The sequence below is a fragment of the Balaenoptera physalus genome (genome assembly GCF_965194825.1).
Source record: "Balaenoptera physalus genome assembly, chromosome: 11".
NCBI classification, from domain to species: Eukaryota; Metazoa; Chordata; class Mammalia; order Artiodactyla; family Balaenopteridae; genus Balaenoptera; species Balaenoptera physalus.
In genome coordinates, this window is record NC_138896.1 from 44,778,368 (window position 1) to 44,792,062 (window position 13,695).

At 40.0% G+C, this 13,695-nt stretch overlaps 1 protein-coding gene across 6 annotated transcripts in view; it reads left to right on the forward strand.

Annotated features, from left to right (window-relative positions):
- Positions 1-5,223: 5,223 nt before the first annotated feature.
- Positions 5,224-13,695, forward strand: part of ZNF451 (zinc finger protein 451) — an 86,366-nt gene continuing 77,894 nt past the window's right edge. For 2 of the 6 annotated variants that reach the window (XR_014251097.1, XR_014251098.1), the window contains exons 1-3: positions 5,225-5,489; positions 5,853-5,936; positions 12,381-12,461. Coding sequence is in view for 3 of the 6 variants with exons in the window: in XM_082414290.1 (XP_082270416.1) it covers positions 5,469-5,489; positions 5,853-5,936; positions 12,381-12,461 (186 nt within the window). In the remaining 3 variants the exon portion in view is untranslated. Of the gene's footprint in view, positions 5,490-5,852; positions 5,937-12,380; positions 12,462-13,695 lie in introns of all 6 variants that reach the window. The other 4 variants (XM_082414290.1, XM_082414291.1, XR_014251096.1 and 1 more) reach the window with 3 other exon arrangements.

The following is a 13,695-nucleotide window of genomic DNA, read 5'->3' on the forward strand; positions in this document are numbered from 1 at the left end:
GACCTAGAGATAACCTTACTTCACTTCATACTAAGTGAAGTAAGAAAAGGACAGAAGTCAGAAAGAGAAGGACAAATATATCATGTGGAATCTAAAAAAATGGTACAAATGAACTTACAAAACAGAAATAGAGTCAGAAAAAGAGTCAAAACATACAGAAAAGAAACTAATGGTTACTGGGAGGAAAGCGGGGCGGGGGGGATAAATTAGGAGTTTGGGATTAACATATACACACTACTATATAGAAAATAGATAACTAATAAGGACCTACTGTATAGCACAGGGAACTCTCAGTACTCTGTAATGACCTATATGAGAAAAGAATCTAAAAAAGAGTGGATATATGTATATGTAAAACGGATTCACTTTGCTGTATAGCAGAAACTAACAACATTGTAAATCAACTACAATAAAATTTTTTTTAAAAAATTAAAATCTTTTTCTTGAAAAAAGTTGAGAGAACAGTAGAGTTGGAATATTATCATTTTGTGGACATCATAGTAAAGTTTGGGAAAGGCAAAAATCATCAGAATATGCTATATATAGGCAATACATTTCATGAGGCATAGTGTTTGAATGGTCTAAAAGTATATCCCCCCAGATGACCTATTATTTATAAGGGGGAAATTACATATTGGTGATATGGGATGATACCTTGACCAAGTGATTAAAATTAATATCCCCAATGAGGGTCAAATAGCCATCATGGGTCTCTGGATGTGATCACCTAAAACACTTCAACATCACTTAGATTATTTTGGCTGGTAATGCATAACATGAATCAAATCATGAGGAAACATCTGACAAACCAAAATTGGGGAACATTTTATAAAATATTTGGCCTTGGGAATTCAAAAACATCAATATCATGAAAGACAAAGTTGAAAAACTCCAAATTAAAGAAGAATAAAGAGACATAACTCAATGCACTATGTGATCCTGGAGTGGACGATTGATAAAATGTGATAAAGGACTGCAGATTAGGAAAAAAAGCATCATTCCATGTTAAATTTCCAAATTTTGATAATAATACTGTCATGGCCTACATGTTTATGTCCCCTCAAAATTCATCCCCATTAGAATGGTATTTGGAGATGGAGTTTGGGGGAGATAATGAGGTCATGAGGGTGGAGCCCTCACAATGGGATTAGTGTCCTTACAAGAAAGACACAAGAGAGCTTGCTTCTCTCTCTGCTTTCCACCCTGTGAAAGTAAAAGAAGACTGTCTGCAAACCAGACAGGAAGAGGGCCCTAACCAAGAACTGATTGTGCTGGCACCTTGATCAGGGACTTCCCAGCCTCCAGGCTGTGAGAAATAAATTGTTGTTTAAGCCACCTACTGTATGCTAAATTAGTAAAGCAGCCCAAGAGGACTAAAGCAAGTACACATGTCAAAGAAAATCCTGATTCTTAGGAAGTACACACTGAACATTAAGGGATAAGGAGGCATGATATATGCAACCTATTCTCCAGTGATTCAGAAAAAAAAGTATGTGTATATCTCTATGTAGATAGAAATACAGAATATGATAAAACAGATACTATTCTTGCAATTTTTCTGTAAGTGTGAAATCATACAGAGAAGTTTTGCTCGTGCTTAGGATTTTTCACCCTTCTTCAGTTTGCGGGAAGAAAGAATATTATACTTGCCTTAAATTCCTCCATAGTCACTCTTTAGTAAATAGATTTTAACAACTATTCTAACATGTAGATTATCATAAAAGAGGTTAAATAGATCTTAATACTTATGACATCTTAATACCAGCCAGCAAGATTGTTACAAATACACCTACAGTTAAACTGTGCCACAGACCAATTCCTTTACCAGATACAAACCATTTCTAATATTTTGGTTGTCCATGGTGTTTTCAAAACTCTTGTGACCCACTACAAGTTGAACCATCAGAAGTTTTGTTCAGTGGCCTTATATGGAGGAGTAGTACTGCTATGAAGCAAATGCTGAAAGATGATCCTCCAAATATTTCTAGAAAGAGGGTGGGAAGTTTTGCAAATACTACTCACAATATGTAGTAATGTTACCCCAAACTACTGTTCCCAGTTTACTCATAAAGGCAAATACATGATTGCTTGAAGGGGAGAATTCCTTTTCAAAAGAAGTAATTATCACAGCTTCCTCTGATGAGAAAAGTGGCTTGTACATATGACCCAACCATAGAAATGAGCCACCCCTTTTTTCCTGCGCTTCTTTTCCTTGTGTGCAACACTTGTACAGAATTCCAAACCTGAGAGGAACAAAGAAATTGCACTACAGACCTAGTGGATAGTCTTTTGTACTCTTTCAGACCTAAATGCTCTTTGTTCTGCTCTCATAACTCCCAGGAAATGACTGTGACGACTGGTTCCAAAGTATCTTAAGAGCCATTTTTCTTCCCTAAAGAATATTCTATTTTGGAATAAATGCCTATAAATCTATTTCTTACTTTATCATAACTTATTAAAGAGACCATTCCAGTTGCCAGGTCTTAAAATCAGAGCATTTACTCCAAACCAAATATGGTTCTTAATAATACAAATGCATTGGAAGTATTTGTTCCTTTTCTAAAGCATAATATTTGGTGCTGTGTATACATTAATTCTTTTCCCCAAGTTGAATGCTCCTTAAATAAATGACAGGCTCATGGTAGCTATACTTTCCCTTTTTTGAGATTTATGAATATTGGACAATGATTCTTTTTTGTTTGTTTTGGCCAGGTGCCTTGTGGGATCTTAGTTCCCCGACCAGGGATGGAAACCGGGGCCCCAGCATTGAAAGCGCTGAGTCCTAACCACTGGACCACCAGGAATTCCCTGAACAATGATTCTTAAAGAGGGTTTGAGACTTACTGATGCATTTAATTTCCTCTTGGTGTCATTCCCTTAGTCAAGAACCAGGACTTGGAATCTTAAATCCTGGATGCAGCCAATGTTCAGATGGTTCTATAAATAATCACTCAACAAAACGAGCTAGAAAGTCAATAGAAAACAGATGAAATCAAAACTAAAGTTGAAGCCTGTACTTATTTGTTTCATTGAGTTGAAGGAAGAATATCAACATGTAGATTTGGAAATTATTATAATGTTGTGTCCAACAAAGTCTAAGAGAACTGAATTTGAGGGGTTACCAAACCCATTGATGGGTTCCCGTCAAGATCTGAAGTCATAAAGCAAAATAATGGATCCACAGTGAAACATAAAAAACATTTTCCCATGGTTAAAAGTTTCCATTTTGAACCCTGAACCAATCAGCAGAGAACTCTGCCTTTTCCAATTCTAACCAGTTCCCTACCACACCAACTGGCCTTAAAAGCACCCCACCCAATCTCTTCTTAATTTCCTAAGATTAAGGGACTCCCAAGCTTTGCCTATAGTTTGTTCTCCTCTGCTACACCTAGCTAAATAAAACTGGCCTTATGGGAACTACAGGCATGTCGCTTAAATATTAATGGGTTTCAAAAGATTTTCTTATTAACACATAGTCCAGCTCCCCAGAGAAAATTACTGTTAGTACTTAAGTCGGGTTCCTATTTCAGGCGTGGTTTGCTTGGTGGTTTGATGTGGTTCTGATCATATTATATATACCTTGCATTTAAAAAAAATATGCTTTTAGAAATTTTTTTTTTATACCTTCCTCAGAGAATCATGGTACGGGTTCAATCTTAACACCAGTATCTATCTATCTATCTATCTATCTATCTATCTATCTATCTATCTATCTATCTATCTACCTTGGCTGCGTCAGGTCTTCGTTGCAGCATGCAGGACTTCTTAGTTGTGGCATGCATGCAGAATCTAATTCCCTGGCCGGGATTGCACCCTGGCCCCCTGTATTGGGAGCGCAGAGTCCTACCCACTGGACCACCAGGGAAGTCCCACTTTTAGAAATTTTAGTTAAACATTTCAATGGAGGCAAAAAACACTCTACAGTCTTATGTTGGCATGCCAAAGTTTAACCATTCTGTTCCCAATCATTAGACATTTAGATGTTTTCCCATTTCTGCTATTACAACAAATTTGTGATAAATAACATTTTGCATAAAGATTTTCCTACAGATTAAATTATGTCCTCAGGATAAATCCTTGCAATGACAAGGAATGCAGAGCTATGAGCATATTTGGGCTCTTGTTTTCCAAGTTTTACACATTAACTCCTACCTGCAAATGGTTAAAGTAAATGTTCCACTGAACTCTCACCAGCACGGTGGGAGAATCCTAAATACAAGTTTTGCCTAGACATTTAAAAGTTTTAGAAATATTTACTTTACATACAGCTTTTAAGGAACACGACAGGCAGGTCTCTCATTCTCAATTTGCCTCTACAATTCTCAAACTGAAAAGCAACTGAAGTCATAAAGCCCTGGAAGGAAGTATGGACTACTAAGCAATAATTACTACCAATATAGGTAATCACATGTTGGGCATGTATGCAGACAGGCAAAAAAGGCATCTAAGATTTACAAGAATTTTCCAACTTAAAGTCTTTTCAAAACCTTTACTAACAATTGTGGGTGTGTAAAAAAAAATGGGGCTTTTTGGTAAGGCAGTTAAGTGAAAAAAATGAGAACACATATTTGACCATGAGTGAACTATTTTATAGGGTTTTTGAGCGTGAACACTGGAAAACAGTCAACTATTCTATTTTACTAAGATACTATCTGAGAACATCTTTTAAAAGTACGTTGTAACATCACTGGCCTAAGGCCCAGTGATAAAGTTGTCTGGGCCTCGGCTCCCTATCCTACTGGGCCCAGGATTCTCTAGCCTCGCCAGCTCTCTTCAGGTCAACCTGGAGATGGGAGCTCAGGGTCTCAGTTTCCCTCCTCAGGTGTATTAATACAGGCTCTGAGTGGAGACTGAGGATGGAGAACAGGTGAGCAGTGTAAGGCCGCCTCAGATTTCTGCCCTGATCTTAGAATTCAGCTAAGCATCCACATCTCCGACCCTTCGGGGAAAAAAGGAGAACTGATAAATTAGTCTCCATCACCCGCCTGTCACTTCCACAACCTCACGAAACCCATGCCTACGCCCTCCTCCCCATCCTCATCCCCGCCCTTTACTGTAAAACAGAACCCAGCCAGCCCACCGCCCGGCGAGCGGCAGTGACGTCAGCCTCGAGTTGCGCATGCGCCATGCCTCCGGGTCCTCTTCCGTTCTTTTCCGCTAACTCCTGGCGTGGTCTCGGTGCTGTTGGAACTACAGTTCCCAGCGGCCGGCGCGGCGGTGGAGGGAGGCCGGGACTGCGACAGGGAGGCCAGGCACCGCGGGCCTAGCGGGCTGCTCCTCCCTGGGAAGCGGTTTTGCAGCCCTTTCCGCCCGCCGTGTCGGCGGCTCGGCGGCGTCCTCGGCTCTGCGCGCACGCGGGGGCGGGTCACGGCGGCGCGTAGCTGGCTGGCAGGCGGGGCCGGCGGGGAGGCTGAGGCGGCGGCGGGGACGGCGGCAGCGCGGGTGCCGGCAGACGGGCCGTCGGGGAGATGGGAGACCCAGGGTCGGAGGTGAGTAGCGGGCTGGCCACGGCGTGGTGCGGGGTCCGGGGGGTGCTGGGCCGGGCCTGGGGGCCTGGGGGCCTGGGGGACGAGGGCCGCTCAGCAACAATGGCCGCCCGGCCCGGCTCGGGGACCTCTGCTCGGCGCGGCGTGGGTTCCGAGGCCGACTGCCTCTTGGAGGAGTGTGCTCCCTGCTCCTCGGGGAGATGGGATGCGGAGGGGCCCCTGCGGTCCACGGACGCGAGCTCGGGCTCGCGGAGGCTGAGGCTCCGTTAGGTCTCCGGGAGAGCTTTCGTTTTTCGGTTCCCTTTGGAAAAATATTCTGTAAGTGCGGGGTTGTCTAGATAACCGTGTTTTGGCTTATTTTTATAGATAATAGAATGTGTCCCTCCAGCTGGGCCTGAGGCGTCCGAGTCAACACCGGAGGAAAATGAAGATGACATTCAGTTTGTTAGTGTAAGTAGCGACGATATTCGGGTTTTTCCGAGTCAGAGACAATGCGTGATAAGCCGTGATGTGATTACCCCTCACCTGTTCGTTCATCATGCAGCAAACGTGTGTGAATGTGTGATAGGGACTGTACACTGTGGAGCAGGGCATAGGCGTAGGGAATTTGCCCGAAGAGGTGACCGAGCAGCCCCAGTAGGCATCACAAAGCCTGTGGCCTGCGGTGCGTGTTGTACCCTGAATCTCGCCCCTCCCCCTGCACTTAGAGCCGTTCATGTGCGCAGGGTTGTGGTCTCCTAAGACTGTTTTGAAATGAGACTAAGAGTAACTTCTAAAAGATAGCACACAGGTTAGGGAGAAGGGGCGGCTAGTGATGAGGAATGAGGTAGAAAACCAAAAGGGCTGCAGGAACTCAACTTCTGAGCCTGGGTGTCTCCATAACGTGAAGGCGGGTGGCTTGAAGACTTCACTAAGCTCTGAGCTCATCCTGTTACAGCACAGTCCAGCAGGCGAGGTTCACAATGAAGGGCCCGTATCACCAGGAGCATCCTGTATCTTTCTGTTTTTATTCCCTTTGGACAGTAGTTTTCAAGCATGAGTAAGTAGAAGTGTGTGGATTCCCGGACCTCACTCCAGACCTATGGAATCAGAAATGGGAGGTGGGGCCCAGGAATCTTCATGTTGGTGCAAATGCAGGGGTGTATGAAACTGTGAACACACTTTGTAAAACATTGGTTGCAAAAACTGAAGGGGGCGCTATGATACATTTGAGGATAATTTCCACCCCACACTGTTAAAGTTTTATAAAGGCTCTGCTTAAAGTAGGATCTTAGTTAGCTAGTGAATATTTCTATTGTGAACTACTCTTTTTGAATATTGTAGTTAGTTGAGGTTTGCTATTAAAGGTGTATAATCTTTCTTTAATTCCCTGTCTGATGTGTATTTGTGTTTGTTGGTTCTTGGACGATTTTGAAAAACTGGTTATTAAACGGTGTCTTCTATATACCCCAACATTAGGCCACTGTGGTGATGCACTGTTGTATTGTGTTTCAGTGGGTTTGTTTAGGAGTCTTTCACAAGATCATTTCTTGGGTTTTTTGCCTTTGCCCATGCATATGGTGCTGTATCCTTTTCATTTTAAACTTTAAAGGTTTGGGGGCGGTGGTAGAAGAAATTGTATCCTGCCTGTTCCTTCACTGTGAATTGAAGTATGTTTGGCTCTTCAGGAGAAATATTTCAGGTTCTCCCTGAATATGGGTATATTTGTGAATGGAGAATATTTACATTGGTATTTTGTGGAAATTAAAGTAAGAGGGACACACTTCTTTATGAACTATGGGGCTTACTTTGAGAATCACAGATGGCATCTACAAAAATAAGATTAAAAAATACATATATATAGGTATTCGGTGGAGTGAAGAATTGTGGTGTAGCTTGTCAGTACTTAATATAAGCATGTATTAGACTGAAATTTAAGAATATTCTTTTAAGTTAAATATTATTTTAAATGTAGAGAATCTGTTATATCTTTGCATCCAGAGTAAAAAATATACAATCAGTGAATGTGTCCATCTTGATACATCTTATATTTATCTCTGTTTCCAGATATAAGTTCAAAGGTTTGATAGTTCCAAATGGAGAAGTGAATTATATGTATTAAATGCAATTACAGTACTAGAAGAAACCTATTAAAAACATTCTTTATGCCTTTATGGTGATAATACTTCAATGAATTAACGATACCTTAATTCTGTTTTAAAATACGTTAGAGACAGAATCTTCTCTCTCTCTAACCCAATCTTACACTTGACTCCTCAGGTAGTGCTTGTTCAATAAAAATAATAAATAGTCTGTGCTTAAGATTTCTTCAGATACAAAAAGAACATTGTGATATTACTTCTTGATTTACACTGGTTTGGATTTCTTAGTTCATTCTTAGTCTAACTTTCCCATCTTTAATCCGCATGGTGGCACAGTAGTTTTTGTGTGGTTTAGAAAATACAGAGTTTGAAACTAAGCATGTTGAAGGAAAGGAAGGATATAGATGTGGAGGTGCAAAAATGAGCCCTTTCATTTAAATTTTATTGAAATACACATACAGAGAATTGCACAGTTCATAAGTGTGCCCTCTGATTTTTGCAAAGCCAATACACATGTGTAAACAGTGCTTAACTGAAGAGACAGAATGTTACTATACAAACTTTTCATTTAGGTCTTTTGCTCTAATTTTCTGTTTAATTTAGTAATATGATCCCTTATTCAGCTACCATCTTTATTCTCTGCATTCTTTGAAACTGCAGATATGTTAATTTACTCCCAGAAAACTGTTTTAACTCAGGGCTAATGACATGATCTTTCACAGTGCTACTCTAGATAATAAAGGTATAAAAACTTTGAAACAGCCTTTCATAATCTTGATAACAGCACATGAGATTTAGGCTTCAACCAAGATGATTGGTATAATGTGGAATCATTGAACATGTGGAATATTTGTATATTTTCATAAATTACTTCTGGGGGGTCATGGACAAATAATGAGGGTGTCTTTTTGCTGGGTGTCTTGGGGTTGTATTAGCTCAATAAATAAAAATAATGCTGGAGCAAAGTCCTGAATTAAGTACCTTAGAGCTACAGAGATTAGTTGGAAGTACCTCCTACCCATAAGTGTCAGTATTTCAGTGTGAGAGATGAGGTAGGGATGAGGACTTTGTAAATAGTTCTAGTAGAAAGTAGAAAGTTCTTTTATAAAAAGTACAAGATGCTGTAAAAAAAAAAAACATACGATTTTCAGTTTATTTTTCATAGGTAACATATTTAATGTTTGTATGTGTTTAAAAGAGTATTTCGAGAAGAAACAAGGAAAGTCATCAAAATGGGAGAGCAGAGAGTTGCTTAGTTCTGGAGGGTACTTTTTTTTAAGTGGGAGAAGGAAGGATGGGCCGGATAGTATAGATTTTGAATTGTGGACTAAATTTGAACTTCGAGCAGGCATTTGGGAATCATTTGAAATGTTTGAATTGGGCGGGACTGCAGAAATAAACTATGTCTCTAACTTCTCTATGTGGGGAAAAAAACCCATGAATTATTTAGAGTTTTAGATTAGATTTTTGCATCTGTGCTCAAATCCATGTTCTTTGTTTTAGACTGGGGTAAACTAGTTTTTCTGTAGACTGTATTTTAGTGTATTGACATCACTTTCCAATTAGTAGGTATTTGGTGTTTTGGCTTTGTATGAGAAATCAGTTTTCTAATAACAAGAATGAAAGCTTTTTATTTCATTAAAAATATTTTTTAAAACTTAGAATATTAATTAAACTGTGTTTCTAAACTGTTTTGCTTCTGCCTGTGCTCCTGCTCCTAAATTGTGTGACCTTGGAGTAGAATCCTTTGATTTTGTTACTGGTACAGAGGGGATGAGAACAATGGTTCACTAATTGATGGATGAAGCAAATTTAAATAAAATACCTTGTAATTGGAGGACCACGTGCATTTATACTTTTTAAGAATATAAGCAGCCATTATAAACATAGTAAGAAATTGCCTTTTCTTGATATTTGTATTATAATTATTACTGTTTGAGGAGAATTAATAACTTATTATTTGGCCAGTGTTGTGAGTTATTCAGAGTTGGGGACAATAGCAGGTAGACTTTTTTCCTCAAATTGAAGGAAGAGAAAGTATTTTATCTCCGAAACTTAGGAAGTAAGCATTGATTTAAACATAGTGTGTATACTTGGAACTGCCTCAGAATTATGTGATTAGAGACCACACAGCCAATGATGTGATTAGAGAACCAGATGGGCCTCACTTAGTTTTCTCCTTCGTTAAATGGCGCAATAGTGAAGTAATGTGGGGACTGAATGAAATAACATACATGGAAGGTTTAGTACCTTCGACTGTACAGGGCTCAGTGACACATGTTCCCGATTAGAGTAAAATCAACGGAGTACCAAAGGGTTTTGATTCCTTAGGTTCGTTATGGTGGAAGTTTGTCCATATCCACTGTGAAAATTAGCTAAAGTATTTTCCTTTGGAATACTTATCTTCCGTTGTTTTTCCACTCAGCCTCTCTGCCTTTTTAGGTCTCAAGCACATGCTGTCTTCTCCTACCATTCTGTCACTTATAACTCCATAGTATTTGTTGAGTGAACGAATACTCTCAATGACCCCTGCTTTTTCTCATGTATGGACTTCCTATCCTGATTCATTTTATTCTGCTCTCTTAATTAGTGTGAATCATAAGTTGTCATTGTTCAGTAGTTCAAAGGTGGCTGGGTATCAGTGTAGTGGTTGACCCCAGCAGGATATTTATGCTGCTTTTCTCATCTGTCCTTACTCCTGCCCTTCTTTCTCCTGTTTCTGCAACTACTTTTTCATCATCTTTGTGACCATTTTCCTGCCCATTCTGCTTTGTGCCCAGTTATCCTTTCATCTCCCTTTTTTCTCTACCTGCCAACCCTTCATGGAAGCTCTGCCCCAGCCTCTGTGTTTCTGGTACCTCAGGGACTTTCTTGGTGTGCTGCTTCAGTGGGCGTGTAATAAAAGTTCCTAACGTACATTTCTTGAGGAGAGCAAGCTATTATATTTTTATCTCCTCTACTGCCTTATTGGATTGAATGTATGATTTTGACAACCTTATTACAAATGGTAGGTTTGGGTCTTGAAGTAGGTGATTCATCTCTGTTGACCACACATTGCAGAATATCTGTCCCTCTAATCTTCTTTTTTAAATGTCCATTTTTACAGCTCAGGCAGAAGTCCTAATTACTTTATTGCATGAGCCCTGCCCAGAAGTTTTGCTCTCTGGTTTTATCTTAGTGGCTAAATCACCACCTGCAGGGAAAGCAGTTTCCTGCTTGGAGAGAAGTTGCAGCCTAGGGGAGAATTTTGAGACTGGATGCCTCGTCTCAGGAAGAGGATCTTTAACTAGATCTTAGCTTCTGTCTCTTGACCTGGGGTCTTTTTCTCTTAATTTTTCCACTGAATATATCACTTTGGCTTCCCAACAGCCGTCTTTCCCAGTCCTGAGAAATCTTTCCCTCAGCCATGCTCTCCCCCTATGTTCCTTTCTCTTGTTTTAAACATAGTAGAATTTTAAAAAGAGTAATCTTTACTCTTGGCCTTTACTGCCTCATTTTCAGCTTAATTTTTTAGAGCCTGGCTTGTATGCTCACTACTTTCTTGAAAGTTGCTCTGTCAAAGACATTTTAAAATCTCCTTTGTTGCTAAGTTCAGTGGCATTTTTGGTTTGTTTTTTTTTTTTTCAGTGCTCAGTGTTTTTGGCCACATTTAGCATTGACACCTTTTCATTGAGGTTTTCTCTATCTTTATGTTCTTTGAATTTGTGCATTTCTGATTTTTCTCAGAGCTCTGATTACCTGCTTAGCTCTTCTTCCTAAATCCTAAAATTCCATCATTTCCTCAAGAGCCTCCTTGAATCCCTTCTTTCTCCTCTTTGCTTTCTTCCTTGGCAATATCATAGTTTCAGTTTAGTTCTAGAGTTACTAGTCTTGTAGGGGAGCAGCTTTCCAGTCACGTTCCTATACCCAGATTACAGGCTTGCATTTCCAGCTGTCTGCCAGGTGCCTCTGTGTACCCCTCGTACATCATCCCATTATGGACAAAGGAATGCCAGCTTTCTGTCTTTGTATTCCAAATTTATGTCTATCCTTTAGTCTCCTAAGCTTGAAACCTTAGAGACCACTTTGACTCCTTGTGGTTGTTGGGGTTTTGTTTTTATAGTCAATCATTTTTTGGTTTTTGTTTTCATCTTACCTGTATATCCTTTTGTATATGCACCACAGCATCACTGTTATTTTTGCCATCACCACTATTTTAATTTTGCATTATTATGTGTGTGCACTGGTTAATTATCCTGCTTTCCCTGCTCTCCATACTTCTCTATGTGATTAATCTTCTTAAGGTAAACTCTCATGATCTTATTCCTATCTTAGTATTTATTGATTTCCTTTTGCCTGTAGAATAAAATCTAGGCTTTTAAGCTTAGCATTCAAGGCTTGGTCTGCGGTGGAGTCAGTATGGATGGAAAGAAAAGATGAAGGAGAACCAGGTTTGATGTGTGACTCTGTAGGAGTCGGAAGTACAGCCTAGCTCCTAGTCAGAGATACCCATCCCATCTGAAAAGCATTGGCTTACAGTATCTGTGACCTTGTAGCACTATTCCTGTGTTAATAATCCTCTCCCCAAGGAATCAACACAGTCCTAATACCCTACCTTGGCTTAGGCTCTTTTAGGTCTTGTCATCATTTCTTAGTCTTGTGCTATGAATATTTTCATCTGCATTTGTTCTGATTATTTTCTACCACCCATAAGGCTTCCTCTTCAGAAGAGTTCTTGCCAGTCAATCCCAACATCGACAAAAAGGATTGTTTTAAATGCTAATTTAGTTTGAATAACTCTCCATGATTTGTTAATTTGTTCATTTTTTCCTAGGAAGGACCATTAAGACCTGTTCTGGAATACATTGATCTTGTCAGCAGTGATGATGAAGAGCCTAGCACCTCTCAGAGTGGGGTAAGTATATTACATTTGACTTGCATTTCTTCACTTCTGGCATTTAAGAAACATTCTCTAAAGAGAGTCATCAAATCAACGATGGCTGTGTTTAGGTGCTATTGTGCTTTAGAGAATGGCCTGTTTCTGTTAGAATGGCCCTGAGAGGTAGTCCAGGGAGTCCTCTGCCCAGGAGATCTCCTGCTTCCAGCTTTGTTCCTCTACTTTCAGCGAGGATGTGAAAGGATTACGTGACACAGGAAAGTTCTAAGCCTTGGAGGCCGTATCTGATAAAAGGGAAATGGAGTAAAACTGCAAGATTTTTGGCTTCCTTCTCCTTTCCTGTCTCTCCTCAGGTGCCCTGTAGAACTGGATCCTTTTCTTCCAGAACCATGTGGCCACAGAAAATTTGTTGTATCTTGGAAGAAGGGATATGTGAAGATCCTTTAGAAATGGAATATGGGGAAGGGTTGTGGATTATTCAGGCGTCATCCTTTTAACCTCCTCTCTCCCCCTCGTATTTGGGGTTTTCTCTCTGACCTGTGATTTATTGGTTGTGGGTTTGACCTTTAAACTTATGCTTCCCTTACTCTGAGAACCAAAGTAGCTGAGCACTTTGTAGCAATCTTGTGTTTCATTTGTCTTAGCCCAAATTTCTGTTAATGGGCTATTTTCTTGATTCATTAGAGAACTGGCTGTGTGTTCAAGGCGGCCAGAAAGCTACTTGCTGTATGGTATAAGGTATTGGGACTTGAACTTGCAATCAAAATACCTAGGTTTTAGTCTCAGCTTTACTTCTTACTAAGTCTGTGAATTTGGATAAGTAGCCTTTTAACCTTAGTTTCTTTACCACATAAGAATAATACCTACCTCACAGGGTTGTTGTGAGGATGAAATGAGGTAACAAAGCTCCTTGAAAACTACAAACCATAGAATAGAACTGTGCAACTGGAAAATTTTGTTGTTCATGGAGAGTGAATGAGAGAGAATTTTTAAAGGGATTTAAAAGTGACTCTGCAGTGCAGGACTTCTAGAAATGTTTTTTCTTCTCAGTGGAACTTTTCCCAAGTTCTCTTTGCCGTTATTAACTTCTACTTGTTGCCTTACATATGTTGAATGGGATTTTTTTAAAAAATTATTTTCACCAGTAGTCTTGCTGCCTCTTCTTATTCTAGCATGGGAACAAGCAGCAGGCTAGGATGGCACCCCTTGACCTGGGCTTGTTTTTACTCTTTTAAATAGACACAGTGCCAGG